The sequence below is a fragment of the Lissotriton helveticus genome, chromosome 7 (genome assembly GCF_964261635.1).
Source record: "Lissotriton helveticus chromosome 7, aLisHel1.1, whole genome shotgun sequence".
NCBI classification, from domain to species: Eukaryota; Metazoa; Chordata; class Amphibia; order Caudata; family Salamandridae; genus Lissotriton; species Lissotriton helveticus.
Genome location: NC_136068.1, coordinates 1703730929 through 1703752371, shown reverse-complemented (window position 1 = coordinate 1703752371; position 21443 = coordinate 1703730929). Strand labels below are relative to the sequence as shown.

Sequence of the window (21443 nt, the reverse complement as noted above, 5' to 3'; positions counted from 1 at the left end):
GAAGCGGCTGCCGAGCGGAGGGGGGCACAGGACTACGTTTCCCGCCCTGCTTTGCGGCGGGAGACGGCGCTGACATCGCGCCAGGCGGCGCATAAAGAGCGCATCACCCCGGTGGAGCGGGTGACGCTGTGCAAACCCTGTGGATACTCTGCCTAATATAATACCCAGGACCTTCGAATTTGCGAGAGCCTACCTCGCCAACGCTGCTCCCTGTGGACCCTGGTGCCTGCTGGTCTTAGTCCCCCTCCCGCCGCCGCAACCGTCATCCTGAAGCGGCCGCCGAGCGGAGGGGGGCACAGGACTATGTTTCCCGCCCTGCTTTGCGGCGGGAGACGGCGCTGACATCGCGCCAGGCGGCGCATAAAGAGCGCGTCACCACCGTGTCGCGGGAGCGCGCGGGAGCGCCCGGGGCTAAGCCCGGGCAAAGGGCGAGCCCTCTGTGGCCCTCAGGGGACAGAGGGAGATGGGACGGGCCACCCCCCTTTCATCGCCATTATCCTGGGATATAGCACGAGGTGACAGTGTTATATCTGGCCCAATTATCGCCCGTCTGTCTTGTTATAACTGCAAAGTTAAGCTCAAAATAAGTGTTCAGTACATTATTTGTCTTTTTGGATACTTTCTACATGATGACTAAAGTCAGAAAGACTCCTGTGGCTACAAGATCGTCGACTAGAAATAAGACTGTTCCATCTACACCTCTACCGACTATTACAGTCATTGACTTAATGCTACAAAAGACTATAGGTATAGTAGCAGATGCTATACAAAATACCGAGAGGCATCTTTCATTGACACCAAATATGTGTTTTCTCAATCTTTCATTGCATACTACTGATAATAATAATACTGCAGATTCTTCTATCAACTTGGAGGAGTCACTTTTATTGCAATCCTTTACTGGGTTGCCTAGTGGTCAAAGTAGTAGGAAAAATGCATTATTAGCCTCCCCTATACCACTAAATAGCATAGAAGGTAGTCCTGTGTTAATTTTTAATTCTGGGGAAAATCCGTGCTCACCTCATTCGGGAGTTATGTCATCAAACTCCCCAAGGTCAGGGGATGAACTCGTTGGAAGTTCACCTCTAGCAAATATAGTAGCAGCAGATAAACCATCTTCCCCAAAAAAGACGAAGCGACGATATAGCAAAAAAACTAAATCGATAGTGAGGAAAACATACCGACCTTTAGGTAATCACAAACCATCAGTAAAGGATGTTTGGGCAAACTTTAGATTGGCCAAACCAACTAATAAAACATCTAATCTGACCGTAATGTCATCTAAACAGGGTGTATTATCACTGCCTCATGAAGTACATCCAGAGTACATTAAAACCTTTATAGACCAGACAAGCCAGACTGAAAGGGTAAGTACACCAGATAATTTATATCTCACAGAACTGGAACATCTAGTCAGATCTCTTTTGCAGCCTATAAGTGAAAGAATCACTAGTATAGAGCAAACCTTAGTGAAGTTTGAAAAGTCTCAAAAAGATTACACTACGAGCATGTTAAAAATTCTTAGTGTACCCATACCGAAGGTTAGTCCCTTGCAGGTTAACAGCACTCATAAGCAAACTAACACTAAAAAGACACGAGATAAGAAAAACACCCATAGTGATAGCTCTAATTCGTTACTCACTCCTTCCCTGGGTGCTACAGACCATAACATCTCAATCCCGTCTGTATGTGTAAATATCCAAACGGTCCTAGCTCCGATTCTGCCCACCATCCCAGATGGTTCCACAACTGGAAACGATGAGAGTGAATGGGCCACGGAAGGTTTATCCCCTGATTCACTTGATGATCAGGTTGAGCCTCAAAGGCCAATACCAACACAAAATACAGCCATAAATACACGATTAGCGCAAACACCAAAGCTGAAACAACCAAAAAAACTCACCCATATTAATCTCCCCCCTGAATCCCACTTATACACCATAGTAATGATTGGTGTACCGCAATTAGAAGATGGTAAGGTTGAGAGCTATGGGGATTTGAAAAACAAAGTGAGTCACTGGCTAACCACCCATAGACCAATCCCTCCTCACATAAGTGGCAAAATAACAAATGTTAGGAGGGTGGACTGGGTGGGGCACAGATTTAAATCCACTGAGGGTGATTGCATTGTTGTCAACTTCAAGGATAATCGTGTGGTAAGGCATATTATTAGTTGGAAGGATGGCCCGATTAGCAGTTTGATCCGTACTATGGATCTAAGTTACTTCTATCCTTCAAGTGTTCACAGTCCAGGCAAAATGTACCCATACCCCACACTAGAGCAGGAGAAAACTTATGATAATTTTAATCAATATCATGATGGAGTAACTCCAAGGAATCGTGGACACTATACCGTAGGAGATCAAAGACAGTATGGGAGAGATATATCCTGGGAGACCAGACAGGCTAACCACCCAGCAATTTATCATGAGAGACGGGAGGCCTCACACGAGATGTATCACCACCGTGATCACTCTCATTTAACATATCCTAATATCCACTATAATGTACCAATTTCAAATAGGTTTGACGCTTTCTATGATCAGAGTGGTCTGGAGGGGGTCGACTGACTATATGTTGCTCCGACCACACTAATACATACTGGTCATATGCAAAGCAAACTAGTACATGGGGAAATTAGGGCCATACAAGCAATAACTGTTCCCTTTCCAGCTGTTGAATTAGATACCAATAGACAGGTAGAGCCAGATATAGATCTTCTAACGGATAGCCCCACATTATATGAGCACACTAGTACATCGCATGTTTTGCCCAAGGCTTTTAGCCCTCTTCCAATCCATGAAGAACCTAACCCTTCTACAGTTGAAACTCAGGGAGGCACTCACGCAGAACAACTTAATCGATCGTCATCAGAACCTATAATCACAGAGTCTGTCATTGGAACAGAACCTGTTGACGTTTGTAATGCGAGTTTAGTCTTGTGGAATATAGCGGGTTTGGCTGATAAAATATGTGACCCTGTCTGGCTGGCATTTGTTAAGAAACACGCAGTCATATGCCTCCAAGAGACATGGATGGAAGATAATAATGCTTTTATTGAGGGCTATCAAAGTTTTTTGAGGCCAGCAGCTCCCTCAATCAGTGGAAGAGCAAAGGGGGGCCTGGCTATCTTTATTAACCTGGCACTTACCTGCCAAGTAAGCAATTGTTACCATGAAAATCGGAATATTCAAGTGCTGGAATTAAAGAGAGGTAAATATGCCTTGACTTTAATTAATTTTTACAACGCTATAAATAGTCAAGGGGAATGTAATATACTGCTTTTGAATGAGATGCTGAGAGCAGGCACTCTGTCACGAGATTTATTGATTGCAGGTGATTTTAATGTTCACCCGTGTGGTAACCCAGGAGTTACCCCCATGGGATCTTTGGGCTGTAATAGTGTGAATGGTTTTCATTTTGATCACTCTAGGCGTGGAACTTGTCTCAACGATTTGGTGAATGAAAACAACTTCACTGTAGCCATGTCTATGGTGCCGGAGTCCAAGGTTTTTGATATCACTACATTTAAAGGTTCAGGCCATGGGTCCTTTATAGATCACATATTACTATCTGCTGATCTCGCCAATCAGGCGGAAAATCGGAATATTCAAGTGCTGGAATTAAAGAGAGGTAAATATGCCTTGACTTTAATTAATTTTTACAACGCTATAAATAGTCAAGGGGAATGTAATATACTGCTTTTGAATGAGATGCTGAGAGCAGGCACTCTGTCACGAGATTTATTGATTGCAGGTTATTTTAATGTTCACCCGTGTGGTAACCCAGGAGTTACCCCCATGGGAACTTTGGGCTGTAATAGTGTGAATGGTTTTCATTTTGATCACTCTAGGCGTGGAACTTGTCTCAACGATTTGGTGAATGAAAACAACTTCACTGTAGCCATGTCTATGGTGCCGGAGTCCAAGGTTTTTGATATCACTACATTTAAAGGTTCAGGCCATGGGTCCTTTATAGATCACATATTACTATCTGCTGATCTCGCCAATCAGGCCTCTAGATTCACTATTAAAACAAACATCTATAGTGATCATAATCCCATAACCATTAGACTGGGTGGTGGAGTTTTTGTACGGCGATTGAACTGTGAAGGCCGGGGAACCTTGAAATGTATAAATGGTAAACGTCGATTGAAATGGTCAACGGTAAATTTTGAAAACCTGTATACCGTAATTAATAGGTCATGTGGTGAGGAACTTGCGGTTTGTGTGTCACCAGCCACATCCCCAGAGCAAACACTAGCTGTTTTTGAGGTTGTGGTGTCATCAGTAGGATCTATGTTAACAGTCCCAGTGAAAGGACAAACCAGAAGTACCCCTAAATGGTTTGACCATTCTTGTTCTAAGGCAAGCAGAGATTTGAGAAAAGCGCTAAAAACTAAACCCAGAGATTCAGGCCAAATCAAAATCCTGCAATTGATTTATAAGAAATCACTTTCCAAACGGAAAAAAGAAATTAAGGCGCGTACCTGGGAGTCTTTGCTTGACCCATTAGTCCTGAGTAACAGTAGTAAATTCTGGGAAATTATCAATAAACCTTTGTTTGACGATCTCAGTGACATCGCACTTGGCACTAACATCCCAGAGGAGGATTGGGTTATTCATTTTAGTGCAATTTTTAAAAGCAATGAGCAGCAGGCAGAACACGGCCCTTCGCCTCCTATGGAGAATTTTTTGTGCTTTTCAGTCAATGAAGTAGAGAAGGGCATTCAAGGGATAACTAGCAATAAGGCCCCTGGCCCGGATGGCTTGCCTCCGGACCTTTTTAAATCTTGTATCTCATTATTGGCCCCTGTCCTTACTGCTGTAGTAAATGCAGCTGCGGCCTCTGGATGCCCAAAGTGGTGGGGGGTATCGACTATAGTGCCCGTGTTTAAAAAGGGTGATCGTAGAAGTCCGTCATGCTACAGGCCAATATCTCTAATTAACTCTGTAGCCAAAGTGGTAGGGGTTGTAATCTTGAATAGATTAACTGCATGGGCAAATGAGAACAATGTTATATCCCCAATACAATACGGCTTCAGACCTGGTCACTCGACAGTTACCCAGTGCCTGAACCTGTATTTTATTATAGGTAAATATACCATGGCCCGGCAGGGAACAGTCCACATGGCTTTTATGGACTTATCGTCCGCATTCGACTGTGTGGACAGAGGCAAGTTATGGGACACCATGTTAAAGATGGGTGTAGAGCAGAATTTAATTAATTTACTGGCTGACCTGCACTCCGACACAAGAGCTAACGTTCGATACACCCAAGATCTGAAAGTGACGGGGGATATCAGAATTAATCGGGGTGTTCGACAGGGGTGTATCCTAGCCCCATTCCTTTTTAACTTGTATATTAACGAGTTAGAGGAATACCTGCTAAAAACCGGAGCAGATTACCCCTACGTAGGACGGAAAGGCGTTCCAGTTCTGCTCTACGCGGACGATGCAGTCCTTATTTCAAGGACAGCAATCGGCCTCCAGACACTTTTAAATTCTTTTTTTGATTTCATGGAGTATCGAGGCTTAAGTATTAACAACTCTAAGTCTTATGTTATGAAGACAGGCCTGGGGTCACGAAAATCCAACCTTTTTAATATAAATGGGGAAAAAATTCCAACCACCAGAACCTTCTCATACCTCGGGGTCCTTTTTGATATACCTCTTACCCATGATATATTAAAAGAAGCCCTAACATGGGAGGGTAGGTTTAAGGTTCCGTGGCTGAAGTACATTAGTGATTGTTTTACTGAAATAGGACGGTCTGATTTGTTTTTAACCCCAGACTCTACCACTAAATTGGATGTCACCTTTGTGAAAAATACATTCATGACAACCAGGTACTTAGCCCGGGAAGAGGCCGAGCTACAGAAAGACAGTGTTAGAAAACACGCACTACTCAAAACCTGTCTACAAATGGAACCATACTTATCATGGCCCATGACTGGCTATGAACGTTATTTATTAACAAGGTTCCGTTTTGATTTGTTTCATCTTTTACTGGCGGTACCGAGTGGGGCCCATCGAGGTCAAGTGTTGCCAGCTTGCGGCTGCGACGGAAAGTCTCCGCAAGATCTGGCGCACTTTTTATTTATTTGTCCTTATTACATAGTACCCCGGAAGCTATACTTAAAACCACGCCTCAAACAACTGAAATTTGCACAGATTAAACCAGCACTTTATTACCTTCACCTCCTGAATTGTGACTGCACTTTATTTGTATGCAGTTTTCTGAAATTAGCAATTACATTCAGGAAAAGTATGGAGGGATAACTATGCTGCTGTTGTTAGGCATAATGCTAACTTTTTATCTTTGTTAAAACTATTTATATTTTTAAAGTGTATATTCTGTCTGTTACTCTTGTTTTATACTGTTTATATAATCTCTCGTTTCACAAATGGAATGGATCACTTGTTTTTTAATTGTATGCTTATGAATTGTGCTTTTATGATTGTAATGCTAACAATCGAATAAAGTTATTTGAACTTGAACACTAGTAGTGCTACTTTACTTGGGACTTAAAAGTAAATTTAATATGGCAATCGACTATAGGCCAATCTTACAGGTTGTAGGGAGAGAATTCAAGCATGTGAGCACCGATTAGCAGCAGTAAAGTGTGCAGAGTTCTGGGCCAACATAAAAAATTCACCCAAAAATAGGAGAAAGAAGGCAAAACAATCTGGGGATCACCCTGCAGAAAGGGCCACGCTCAAAACCTATGGAAGAGTAATCTCAAATTTGTCAGACATATTGCTTTGATGGGATGTAACATCCAAAATGAGCATTCAAGAGCAAATTTAAGATATGGCCTCTGCCCCAGTTTTGAGCTGATTTCTTGAATCACTAAAAAACTGGTGCAGCACTATTTTATCACTTTAGCAAGTGGGAAATGGTTGCTTGTCAATCAAACTTTCAAGGCGTCTGTGCCATTTAGCTGGAATAGTAGCAGCATTTTTAAAATATTTAAACATAAACAAACACAAAAAGGAAGACATAGCCTATAACTATCAATGCACCACTGCTCAACACATATATATGGATGTATGCTATCCCCATTGCATTTCATGCATGTCTTTCATAACCATCACCTCCCATGTCATGCATCTTTACTCCAGTATTGTCCTCTAATTCAAGATTCAAGGCAGACTATTTTTGGTATCTGTATCAGTTTTGTTATCATTTAAGCCCAATTAGATAGATCTTCTGTCAATTTTTCAAGTGGTTTAAGACCCATAATTAAATATTACTGTTGTAGGGGGTCTTCTCAAAACCACTGTAATTACAATTTCCCATTTGTTGCTGCTAGTCTGATCAGATATGAGGGTGTCCGTCCCATCCATTAGAACCTGTTTGGGGTGGGTTTCCACAAATAATACCTTCACCCAGTTACCATTCAGGTCAGTCAGTCAGTCAGTCAGAATATCTTTATTCGACTTTTACAAGTCATGCAAAGAATTGAACACAATACATCACATAAAATACATCCATAAAAAGCAGCGGACAGGCTGCACTTTTAAGACAAGCTATCTACATATATAAAATATTTACATTTGATGTCAAAAAGAAAACAGTTTTTTTAAAATCAAAATACAGAAAAGTGATCGCAGCGGCAGGGGGGAGCTAAATCTGGTTTCTGCCAGCTCGAAAGAGAACCTAGGCAAGAATGTAGTAGGTTAAATCTAAGCTTAGTTAATAAAAACCTATGGTAAGGGAGGGTGACGAAGCTAAGGTACGGTGCGAGCGAGGGTGTACTGACCAGAAGGCTATGGGCCCTTACTGCTGGTTTAAGCAATTCATGGGCCTCACGGCACGCTTCCTTCCTTTCCTTAAAAGACTTTTTTATAAGGTCTAAGTCTTCAGCCTTGATTTTCTCTGGCAATGAGAACAATTCAGGGCGACCTAGTTCTAAAAACGATTTAGCTATGTACGCCAACCAGGGAATACTACTATGTTTATCAAGTGCTAGGACATCATGAAAAATTGTGTGATTTAAGGGGAGGTCCTCGTTCAGCCATATTTTCAACCACAATGTCAAGGGTGCTAGGCTCAGGGTGTCTGACAGATAGGGTATGCCCACCTCTTTATGGATAGAATAGGTTGGGGTTGACTGCGGGACAGAGAGCAGAGATCTAATGAATCTATTTTCAGCCCTCTGAATAGGGTCAAGGTTTACATACCCCCACAAAGGTGACCCGTATGATGCAATAGCAACGGGCTTGCTCTTATAGATTTTTAAAAGAGCTTCCATGGGCCTGGCTCCTAACTTGCCAGCAAAACCCAGGAGCGCTGAGGAAGATCTGATGACAGCCAACCTCTTTGCACTTATCTGTGGGCCCCACGAACCTTTCTGATCAAACAAAACCCCCAAATAGGGGAATGTGGCCACCCTAGAGACAGGGACCCCTCTGCAAAAGAATGATTTTTGTGTTTTTTTAGTGCATCCGCGCCCCAATACCATCGTGTGTGACTTAGTGGCATTGACTTTAAGGTCCAAGTTCTCCATATAAGAGCCAAAGGCATCCAACAAGAGCTGGAGGCCAACGCCAGTGCGAGCGATTAACACGGCATCGTCCGCATACAGGAGTGCCGGAATTGCGGTACCTCCTGCACGCGGAACGTCCGCTTCCAAGCGCTGCAGATGTTCTCCCAAACCATTAATATAGATGGTGAAAAGCAAGGGGGCTAAGATACAACCTTGCCGTACCCCCTTTACAGATTTAAACAATGGGGTGCATCTGCCTTGGTTTGACACTCTAACTGCTGCAAAAAGCTCCTGATGCATAGACGCCATAAACCCAACCAGGGCTTCATCAATGCCCAATTTCACCAAAATCGACCACAATTTTGACCTATTAACCAGGTCGAAGGCCGAAGAGAGGTCCATAAAAGCAAGGAACACAGAACCCTCCTTGGCCACAGTGTATTTGGAGATGAGTAAATGCAGGTTAATACATTGTTCAATGGTCCCTTTTTTCTCTCTGAAGCCATATTGAAGTTCGGACAGCCCTCCACAACCATCGACGTTCTCCCTCAATCTGGATAACAATACTCTGCCCAAAATTTTAATAGTTGAATCCAGGAGAGATATAGGTCTATAACACGCGGGATCATCCCGCTGGCCTTTGTTTTTGAAGATGGGTACAATAGTGGATATGGCCCACGAGGCAGGGGCTTTATTGCCTCTCACTGCATTGAACACGTTTGTCAAAACCTCCGCCCACAGATTTGGAGAATACATAAAAAAGTCGGCGGGCACTCCATCAGGGCCTGGAGCCTTCAGTTTTGTGGTTGACAAGAGGGCATTTTTCACTTCCTCTGGGTTAAAAATGATGGGTTTTGCCTTGGTGCTGGGCAATGGGGCCGCGTTGTTTCCTTCTACCACGCCCCCATATACGTTTTTAAAGTGAGACAACCATTTTTCATCAGTAATTACGCAGTCCATGGGTGCATTTTTGTCATCGGAGAAAAAAGGTTGTTTGATGATCTCCCAAAATCTCCTACTGTCCTTCAGCACTGCCGCTGAAAGGAGATTATCCCAGGCCTCGCGTTTAATAGTGTCCTTACGATTCTTTATGGCTTCCTTGTATATTCTCCTTAATCTTGAAATATCGTCTCTAGCCCTAGGCACTTTTTTTAAGGCTGCCAACAGTTCTCTGTGAGCTGACGAACATACGGAGTCAAACCAACGCTTTGTTCCTGTTGTACCCTTAATGGGTTTTGCCAAGAGGTCCTTTGACACCTGGGCACATAATGCCTCATATGCTGCGATTATTTCCTTCCCTTGGGCACCCGGATTTTTACAGAGATCAACCTTGTCTTTGATTTTTGGGAAGTTTAGCACGTAAAAGTTTTCTGGGATCACTTTGGCCCACTTCACTCGTCTGTTATTGTCAGTGACCCTCAGAGGTTGTGCAGGAATTGCTGTTATTGGGGATGCCCCCATCAGGGCTCCCCAGGCCACTTCAAGTAGTACGGGGTTATGGTCGCTATGGTGGCTTACTACTGTGCGATAATCCTTGAACCGTCCTAGGATGCCTTGTGAGACAAATATATAGTCAATCACTGTACCTTGCTCAGTACCAAGAAAGGTAGGCATTCTTGGACCCCCATCGGGTTCGTACAGATCATAATTAGCAAGCAGTTCTTCTAGCTCCTGCCCCTCTGCAGAGTGTTCAAAGTGAGGGCCCTTTGGATCTCCGTCATCCACCTCGCTAGCTCCCCCTCCCTTACATGCTAGGTTACATAAATGAATATTAAAATCGCCTAATAAAATTAATTCAAAAGCGAGCTCGATATTCTGAGATGCTGAATATAAAAAGCTGTCTAGGTTAGCGATATTGCGCCCTCTGTAGTCGCTATTCCCAGAATTATAAAAATTAACGTATAGGATCCTACTGGTGTTATTAATCACCCTTTGGACCATTAAGATGTTATCAGAGTCAGTACTAATCTGCCTATATCTGCCTTTCAGGGCTAAAGAAAATAAAATGACCAAGCCTCCTTTAGCTCTACCCGCTCTGCTGGGTACTGCAGGTTTGGTGAAACTAGTGAACCCATCCCACCAGAGATTGGCGGATGTGTCCCAAGTTTCTTGCAGGGCAATGATATGATTCTTTGCTATAAAACTCAACCAAGCATTGTCCTGACGTTTCGTATTTATACCTGCAATGTTCCAGCTTATTATTTTACAGGAATCGGTAGGTGGTCTGGGTTCCCTGGGCCCCTCCCCCACCCCGTCTACTATACATGGCATTGGGACGCCCTCTTTGACTACCCCTTGCAACGGACTTTGTGTGTTTATACTAATTGAGGTTTGAACATCTAAATCTCCTCCCTCAGTAAGTCAATCGCAAGTATTTAGATCTGATAAAGGGCCAAACCTATTTCTGGTACCGAATCCCCACCCAAGCGGGGTAGCTAGTTGGCCCTGGCCAAGCGCTGGCATATTCCATATGGGTTGTGGTGTGGTTGGGCGTAACCTAAGCTGGTCATTAATCATCGGGAAAATAAACCTGTCCCCCTGGCCACGATGATTACCACCCAGGTGATTATTACCCCAGCTGGCCATGCTTGGTTCGCATAGCATGGTAGGCCTGGTGTGTTGCTCATTCAGGTAATTAAATCTACCTAGATCTGTGTTAGTTGTAAATTGAAAGTGGCCATTAGTGTGTCGAGGTCTAATATCCCCTCCCCAGTTAATGTGCTTGGAAGGTCTCGTTTGGTTCGAGATACTGCGAGTAGTGACCAGCTGAGATTTACTATAGAAAAATTTAAGGGTAAGCGGGACTATGGTGCCACTGCGTCGCTGAGGTGGAAAAATATTAGCCAAGATGTCTGGCAAGACATCCGCGTTGGCAAAATTTAAAATAACACAATCCCCCTTAAACTTTTTAGGGTTACTCCCAATCCAAGGGACTCTTCTGGTCATGATTATATCCCCAGCCAATTTATCAAACCCTTGGTGTGCCATATACATATTACTGGAAAGCCAATGTAACGCTTTATCTTTCAGACCCTGATTTGACTCTATTTTATCTTGTGCTAAGACAGGGACGTTGGCCAATACGAGGACCACTGGTGAGGCTTCCAAGATAAATTGGGCTGAAACCACCTCAGGTTGCACAACAGCATCAACAGCAGTCATGCTAATGGGAGGGTCTGCGGCTTCTGTATCTTGCCTAGAAGCAGATAGAGGTGGTTGGGATGGAAAGGTAGGAGGAGAGGGTGGCGGCAACTCTTGTAAAATAGGTAATGAAATGCTTTCATTAGAAACGGCCACCACATCCTTTGCTCCCTTATCAATAACAAGAGAAGCTAAATTCTCCACTTCTTCTACCAATTTAATCTGTACCCCTCCCAGCTTTTTAACTTCCGAAGTAAGTTTGTCCAATTTCCCAATAAGAGGCTTAATGATAGTCCTGATTTTAATGTCTATCATATCTTGGATCCTGTTAAATAGGTCATCATCAAGTCTGCGTCTTGGCTCTACATCGATGTCAAAGTCACCATTTTTCGCTTCACAGCGTGACGGGGGTGTGGCGGGCTTTTTCCTGCTTTGCTGTTTCCCTCCTCGTTTAGCTGTGTATTTCCTACAGGCTCTAACCGCCCGTGTAGCAGGCTGCGGGGGTGATGGAACTTCAACCACTATGTCAGCCTGGGTGTTGGAATCGGAGGCGAAATTTTCTGAAAGATCAATTAAATTAATTAGTGGGTCGGAGTCATCGGCTGCTAAACCATTAGGTTGGGAGGAGTGTATAAGATTTGTAGAGGGGTTGTCAGGCATGGCATCCAATGTAGCTGAGCTTGGAATACTTGGGGAGAGGCTCTCGGTAGGCAGAATAGGTGACTGGCTCAAGCCTAAGGATTGCCTTCTCTCGGTGTTAATTTTACTTACTACTTGAACCAAGTAGGAGTCTAAGGTATTGAGTGACTCTATGGGGGCAGGTACCAATTTCTTCCCCATGGTAGCTGCAGTCTGTCGAAGGATATCCAGGGCTCAAATGACTAGCGAGAAAGGGGTCAGAAAGCTTCCTATACAAATATTGGTGATAGTGGGGCTGGCAACGCGATTATCAGTCAACGACAGCAGGATATCAGACTAAACTAATACACGCTGTGTTGCGTGCTAGATAAACAGACTGTGCACAGTACCTTGTCGGTGCCAGGGAGTAGATTACATTACAGGAGGAGGGCCTAGCCTGGCCTTTTCGTGCCGTTGAGGGCCGTAGAGGGCCCGCCCTTTGCCCGGGCTTAGCCCCGGGCGTCCCGCTCGCGTCCCGCGTAGCTGGTCCTGGCCGCTTTAGAGCACCTCCCCTGGCGCCCTCGCGGTGTCAGAGCGCGCGCCGCCGCGTAGGCTGCCGGGATTCGTAGTCCCGGAGCGGCGGCGCGTCCCAAATGCTGGCAAGATGACTCTCGGCGGTGGCGGCGTGGACAAGGATATCGGTCAAGCTGCGGCCTGCTCAGGTAAGTTTACTCGTCCCCAGAGGCTCCGCCGGTCCTGGCCACTTTAGAGCACCTCCCCTGGCGCCCTCGCGGTGTCAGAGCGCGCGCCGCCGCGTAGGCTGCCGGGATTCGTAGTCCCGGAGCGGCGGCGCGTCCCAAATGCTGGCAAGAATACTCTCGGCGGTGGCGGCGTGGACAAGGATATCGGTCAAGCTGCGGCGCTGCTCAGGTAAGTTTACTCGTCCCCAGAGGCTCCGCCGGTCCTGGCCGCTTTAGAGCACCTCCCCTGGTGCCCTCGCGGTGTCAGAGCGCGCGCCGCCGCGTAGGCTGCCGGGATTCGTAGTCCCGGAGCGGCGGCGCGTCCCAAATGCTGGCAAGATGACTCTCGGCGGTGGCGGCGTGGACAAGGATATCGGTCAAGCTGCGGCGCTGCTCAGGTAAGTTTACTCGTCCCCAGAGGCTCCGCCGGTCCTGGCCGCTTTAGAGCACCTCCCCTGGCGCCCTCGCGGTGTCAGAGCGCGCGCCGCCGCGTAGGCTGCCGGGATTCGTAGTCCCGGAGCGGCGGCGTGTCCCAAATGCTGGCAAGATGACTCTCGGCGGTGGCGGCGTGGACAAGGATATCGGTCAAGCTGCGGCGCTGCTCAGGTAAGTTTACTCGTCACCCATTCAGGTCAAATTAGTGTGTCGAGTGGTGTATTTGAGCCAGGTAGTCTCAGACCCCCATTATCCAAGGGAATTTCAGCCCAACCCAAAGAACCAAATAATTTGTAAAGCTCTCAAAATATATTTAATTGTAGGGGACACATTGTGTTGAGTAATGTATACAGGCACCTTGGGAGGAACATGATCCTCACCAGTGCTATCTGTCCAATCATGGACAAGGGACAAGTCCTCCAGAATGCCACAGAGCCTACATGTCCTGAGATCACCCTCCTCATATTTAAGTCATATTCTGTGTGGAATCAACCATCAACGGATGCTCAACTATCTAAAGTGTCCAGACTTCCATCAGATGTTCACCTCTGGAAGACGCTCAGGATCAGTCTCTCTCAAGCTCCACGAAGGGTCTAATAGCAGTTTATTGCTATCTACTTTCAGTCCTTATGTATCGCCAGAGCGAGTCATCTCAAGACAAAGAATAGGAGGGGAGGGAAGGTAGCATGGGATGAATAGGATTAAAGGTGAGGTTTTACATTTGGGGGGGAGTGCTGGATACGTTTTACAGCAAGGGCTAAAGTAACAGGTTTTGCAAGTGCTGTAGGTTAGAGATTTAGGAATGGTGACTCTTTATACATTGTCTTTTGTCGTGGTGGTTACGCTCTGATGTAGTATTCCTGAAGATTACACTTTGACAAGGTATTGCATGAAGATGTCACTTAACAATCTTTTGATGTCACATAGTCACGTCTTTAAATCTATGCTTGGTGTATGGAGATATGTTCAACCTGTGGATAACTTACATTGTTCCTCATTCTTTCCTTCTTTCTTTCTTCTGTCTTTAGATAAACGACGTGATCGCCAATCTGCCTGTTACACTGAACAATGGGCAGATACAAGTGGTACAAAGTGGGGGTGCGGCCCTTCTGCAGACAGATTTCGGTCTCCAGGTGTCCTATGAGTGGAACTGGTATTTAATAATAACCATTCCAAGCAGTTACTATGGAGCCACTTGTGGCCTGTGTGGGAACTTTAACCAGATCCCTGGGGATGATAAGCAGACTCCGGATGGCACCACAGTCACATCCATCATAGACTGGGCCAAGAGCTGGCAAGTCCCAGATCGAGACCCCTTCTGTTTCCATGAGTGTAAAGGGGTATGCCCCACCTGCGATGACAGCAAGAGGGCGCTGTATGGAAGCGAGCAATTTTGCGGTATCATCAGCAAGATCATTGATGGTGCTTTCCGCGAGTGCCATGTCAAGGTCAAGTATGACAGCTTCTTCGATGGCTGCCTCTATGATGTCTGCATCAATGGAGGTGCCAAGCAGTTCTTATGCCAAGCCCTCAATGTGTACGCAATCACCTGCAGGAAAGAAGGGATTATAATCTATGACTGGAGAACCCCAGTTGGATGTCGTAAGTAACAACATCTTTTATTATATGTCACACTTGAGAAAGGGCGAAATAAATTGTTGTTAACAATTAGAAGCGTTGGGTTAGTTCACAAAATCACAATTCAAAGGAGCTTCATAACAACCTGCCTAGTGAATAGTAATTAGGCATGTTGCCATTTGTTATTTTATATTTTTTTATATAAAGTTTTATATAGCGCGAACATGATGCCGAAGGATATCAGAGCGCTTTACAATTTGAGAGTAATCAGTCATCAAAGAAATACCAACCCAAACAAATCATAGAATGTGATAATATGCTACACCCATGTCTATTCCAAAGTGTAATCAAAGATTCTGGGAACTTTAGCCCCAGACTGCTACAATCATGCACAAAAAAATGTGTGGCAATCGGGTATATTTTGTTTTACACCAATTTCATTTTTTCGCAAAATCATTTCTTTAAAAATGTTATACCTAGTTTTTGGGGGCATTTACAAGTTTTCATAAAACAAAAACTGAAGTCCTAACTCTTTAATCATTGCTCTCAAAAATAAATTATTGGGAGCGAACGGATCAGCATATACACAAGCATGATAGTCAATACAGGCATCCTGATAATAAAGATAAAAATCAGATAGGGCCAAACCCACCTGCTCTTTACTTAATTGAATGATGGTCGAACTGATACGTGGACTCTGTTTTTCCATAAAATGTTTCCAATTAAGCAATCAATCTCCTTAAAATAGTTCTCACTGAGCTTAATCGGAATGTTAGAGAATAGAAATAAAGGATGGATCGACATCTGAATTAAGGCAACTCGACCTATAATTGACAAGGGTAGAAAATGGCAACGCTCTAACAATCTCTCAACTTTACACAACGTTGCATCGTAATTTAAGGCATAGAGATCGAAGATATTAGAAGTTACAAATACCCCAAAATATCTAATAGGGCGAGTAGGCACTCACTGACCCCTAATTGTGATGTATGATTTCCTAATCTGTCATTGTTGAGGAGGCTTAAATAATGGATAGTTATACACTGGAGATGCTAGAGTCCCTCCTGTTGATGACTGAGTCTGGAGTATCAAGATAGATCAGTGTGCATAGAGTCTTGTGTCACCCGTTCTATGGAAGAGAGGGCCCCCTATAGTTCATTCAAGGTAGCACTATGTGGTGCAGTTTTTGCCGCTCCTAAGCTCAAAGGCTCACAAATCGCATCAACCTATCCAAGTACAGAATTCCCTGAAGGCTCCTCCATTGGCAGTACCAGCCTGCTGGAAGGGAACCCTCTATGTGAATTAGGCTTCATGAGTCGAGTTGTACCTGAAGCCAGCGTACCGCAGAGGTCAACTTCATAAAAAGAGAAGGCTCCAATAGCCTGAACGTTTCTGCTGCTGTACTTGCCGCTATGAGGCATTAAATGGAGAAATAAACAAAGGAGAAATACGAGCAGAATAAAAATAGATATGGGTAGAGCTCTGAGTGTCAAAAAAGGAATGCTGTTTCGAAGATGCAACCAACAACCGTTCCAGCCTGTAGTAAATGCAGTACTCCGCACAATACCTCTGTGCCCCTGAAGCTCTTATGCCCCGTCCGGCAGCAATCTCATCCAAGGCACCCGTCTCTCTGCTCAGTAGCCTTCAAGCATGACAAACAAAGCCTCCCCCGCCATACCTGGATTATTATTAATGGCCAATATCGGCCTCTGTATCCTCTAAGACCTCACTGATCACCTGGATCAACGCCGGCAATCCTGCAAAGCTGTGATATGGTGTAGCACTCGATACAACCTCAGAATGGCACACAGACTGCCATACGGTTCTTAAGGTTCAGTGGAGTGGATCTCACAGGGGGGAGTCTCAGTGGTGCATGATGGGAATGCACCAACATGCTCGCTCCTCTAATTCTAGTTTTAGCCCAATTCATACTCATTTCTTTAGCCATTCTTTCCAATTTTTCAAATGCACAACTAGCTTATTTTCTGGCATCAAATTCAAAAATACCAATTCGTCTAAAGTCAACTTTTGAACTTTACAATGATAAAAACCTTAATCTGTTAATTCTTCTAAATCTACTCGTTTTCAAAGATTATTTTTCACAAACCTTATCCCACTTTTTAACGATTCACCAGCCTCTGAATCATTTTCTTTTCCACTTGATTCACTCAACTCAGGTTCTTGAATCTGAACTTGATCTGTGCATGATAACACGTACTTCTGTAGTAGTCTTTCTTTCTTTCTTTATTTATATAAAGTGTTATATCATTTTCACCACATTAACAAAAAGGGAGGTAGAGGGAGAAAGGCTAGGGCTCACCCTCCTAGTATTAATAAGTCACACAAGATCTCTGGGGACAGAGATCAAGAACCCAGCCGTAGTCTATGACTCTATTCCCAAAGCACACAATGGTGCTGGAATAGTGTCAATAGATCCAAGAAAGACAAAAAGGAAAAAAATTGAAAAAAAATATTCCTTTTTTAGGTGTCCCCTCACTCACCAGGGTTGCCCCACGGTGACATGCTTCATCATAGGGGCCATCCCAGCCCTCTACGGACTGGGGCGTGCTGCGACTTGCGGAATTACGTAGGAGCACTTACAAAAGACTATGTGTGGTGCAAAGAATGTGATGTGAAGGAGTGGAGTTTATGTGATTAGTTAAAATGACCTGCCTAGTGAGTTGCAAATACTTTATTCTGGCTCCTAGGTGGTAAAGCTAAAAATGGCGTAGAAATGGTAGGATACCTAAATTGTGATGGGTTTAGGTGTACCTAACAACTCCTGTCTGCCAACATGTTTCGTGCGTCCCCCTAGCACTTCCTCAGGGCTACACAGGGACCAGCCCTGTGTTCGTCACTCCTTATCCAAAGACTAATAAGCTATTAAATACAAACTGATAATAATAATTAATTCAATGCTGCAAATAAATGAGGCATGCATCTGGTACCTACGCAACCAAACTTAATCATGTGGTCATAAAAAAAGGCCTAACTGTGCCCCATGGAATCGGTAGGGGTACAATATCCTGGTAGATTTGCTGCCGGGATACCACAATCGGTCTCACCTAGGCAAACCCCTCCGGTCCTGTTTTTATTTATAAGGATCAACATCACACATACATTGAAGGATAGTGCTTACATTTACTAAAGGTTGCACGGTTGCGCACTTCCCTATGGGCAATGTTTCACTCTAGTTTTATTTAGACTGCACAATGGACTTGAAGGTATTGGTGCACTTTATTTGAGCACCAGTTACATTACACAATGACACATGAATTTTTTTGACAGGCATGGGGAGATTAAGTAATTTGACCACGCAGGATGTTGAGCTGACACCAGACTCAAACCTGGTTACCCAGCTTCAAAGTTGGCTGCTCTGGCCGTTACGCCATGTCTGAGCCATACCACTCTTACTCTGAGCCTTAATTTCTTCAGCTGTCTGACGGAGGGTGCTTTAGGCACATAGTGCAGAGGTGTAGCAAAGACGCATGTGCCTGCTGGGAGAAGGCGTCCATCTCTAAACTTACGCTGACCTCCACCACTTCCTACCATTGTTAGCACTCTCTGGGACTTAGATCGTAACTCATTAGTACCGGTTCAACACCCAAATATAGCAAAAGCAGTAGAAAGGTCAACCTTTACAAAAGGCCTTATCCTGTGTCTCACGGCGTTTTCAGTAACTTTTGACAAGTTTGGACGAATTCTTCAAATAAATGGGAATGGATGTCTGGGACTGCTTTTAAATAAAGCAGGTTTTTTAATGCAGCCCATTTTCCTTAAAGGATAACAGGATGCATTTAAAAAATAAAAATAAAACATTTTGATTCTCTTTTTAGGGCAGGTAGTGGTCCCCGGGACCACTATTTCCCCTGCATTCACAAAGGTGAATTGGTCCCCTGGAGACACCTTTCCTTTTGCGAGTGCTTTACCACCCTTCTGGGAATGGTGGTAAACTGCGGCTGTTTTGCAACCGCAATTGCGGTCGCAAAATAGTCTTAGGGGTCTGACTCACTATTAGGAAGGGACCCCCTTGGAATGCCCCTTCCTTATATAGAGTTCCTAATTCTATTTAGCAAGTTGCAAAAAAATTGCGACTTGCTAAATGGGGTTAGTACATGACCCATTTCTATTTTACATGCACAAACGGGTCACACACCTGTTCACGCGCATGCAAAATAGGGTCGTACATCTGGCCCATTGTGTTTACAAACCCACACAATTTCCAAAATACCTTCATACATCTAGCTCCTAGTTGCCAAAACATCTTCAACAGTGTATTAAGAAAACAGGTAGAAGCCAATTGTTGAGAGACATCACCAAGTTCTTTGTGAGTGGCTGCTTATTAAATTGTAAGGCAATATGGATAGAACAATCTCCCAGGTGAGGCAAAAGGCTAAGCATGGCAACCTTCAGTCAGTGCATGGAATTACGTAAGGCCAATATGTAAAACTGTGGGCGACCTGCATGTCTTCATCTGGATTACAAAGTAATCTGATCACCAGAAACCAAACATACAAATTAAACAATGCAGAGGAGAGGGAGGCACTACATAGATATGAGGCAATAGAGTCAAAGGCCACTGTTCAGTGAATGGCAACTATGTAAAATGCTGCCGGGAAAATGAAAATGGTCCAAAAGATTGAAAATGCTGCTGTCTATCCCTCTCCTCTATCTTGAGGTCCTTAAAGACTTATGCTCGTACCTAATAGGGCCGGTTCTGATAGTCATTCAGAAAGCTGTATCAGTGATAGCTTTCTGAAATTCTCTGGTGGTTCAAAGTTTCAAAGATTTAGATGCAGCTGTAAGGAGGAAGATTGGTCGGTTACCAGAAGTTGTTTGACCTAGATCAAGCATCATCTTTTTAATTTTTTTTAGCAAGAGAAAATATGAGTATGAGTATATAAACTTTAAAAATGAAAAAAAACTCAGCCTACTGATTCTTAAAGGAGGCTGATGAACTAGTCACTGGTGTGATGAAATAAAAACACTATTATTTTTCATGTAGTCGTGGAATCACAGAGAAAAGCCTTTTTTTCATTAAGTAAATGACACGGAGTGGGTTAATCTGCCACAGTACTGAGTTTTAAATATTGTAATGCCAAAATATTGTATCCAGAATATCAACTATCACAGTATCATGAAGGTAAATTAGATATGTATTCGCTGAGAAAAACAGAGGTTAATGTAACGTTATAGTTTTTTTTTTTTTTTTTTTAAACCTTTATTATGGCAAGTATAGGTTACACAGCTTTGTCGCCTACAACCTGCACAGTCAGGCCGGCAGCTTCAACATTCGCTTTGAAATATATTTCTCACTGAGGGGATACTAGTCTGACACAGCAAGACACCTACAACCCATCAGGGCAGGCTATTGGGAGCTGTATGAGAAAGCAGTTACGTGAATTGCACAGTGACAACATTAACTTTTTTATGTTTTGAAATAAATCACAGAAATTCACCAGTTATACTTAGCAGAGCTAACTTTAATTTGTGCCCCCGCAATGCAGTGCTTATGACCTTATATGTTACATCATTTATGACATGTTCTTTGACATCATTTACTACATCACTAGTGTAATCTTAAGTGACATTAGGGATAACATAGATAAGGACATCATACAAGCTTCGTTTGTACACATGTTGCTCTATAAATTTGTATGGCGTTAGAGCCTTGAAAGTAAGTCAAGAACCAAAAAGCACATAAGAACATGGGGCATTGTTAATGCCATCACAGATGCAACTACCTGAGGTGTAGAAAGCATGAGATATGTGCAACATTGAGCCTATTCCATACACTTGATTGGTAGACAATTTCACATTAACCGTAAACCACAGGTATATATATTGAACCCTCATAGCATACGGCATTCAATATGTATACAACTGTTCTAAGAAAGCCATTCACCTAAAAGTACTGAATTTCTGCTTCAAATAGAATGCCCTATTATGGACAGCTTTTATCTGTATCAAACCACTGACACCCACTGAACCTACATTGAGAAATCAAGTTTATATGAGTTCAGCTCGCGAGCGTGATGGCCGCCTTTTAGCTCGGCTCCGTCGGCCCTCCGGCTAACCTCGAATATCCTGCAATATATCCTGTACTGTGACGATACTTCACTACAGATTTTGGAATTTAAAGACCCACTCTCACTCACCGTCTGGTCCGGAGGCTCCTGCGTGCTGTGGGTCCGCAGCTGTGCCATCGGTGTGATTGGGGCCTCCAGGCGTTCGAGACCGGGACCTCGCCTGTGGGATCCGACCGGCGGTGCAGAGATTGCCGGCCCCGGCCGCGAGAGTGAGCCACTGGTGGGAACCGTTGTGTATATGCCCCGGCGATCCTGAACCGGCCCCGATTTCTGGACTGTGCGGCCGGAGGGGGACGAGATGTGTTGGGGGCTGACTGTGTGAAGGGGTCCCTTCGCCTTTGTCCTGTTCGG

At 44.2% G+C, this 21443-nt stretch overlaps 1 protein-coding gene across 1 annotated transcript in view; it reads left to right on the top strand.

The window, feature by feature from the left end:
* LOC144769650 (IgGFc-binding protein-like) overlaps nt 1-21443 on the top strand; it is a 573708-nt gene that overhangs the window by 317256 nt on the left and 235009 nt on the right. The window contains exon 11 of the mRNA XM_078653825.1: nt 14454-15027. Within this exon, the coding sequence (XP_078509951.1) occupies nt 14454-15027 (574 nt within the window). The remainder of the gene's footprint in view (nt 1-14453; nt 15028-21443) is intronic.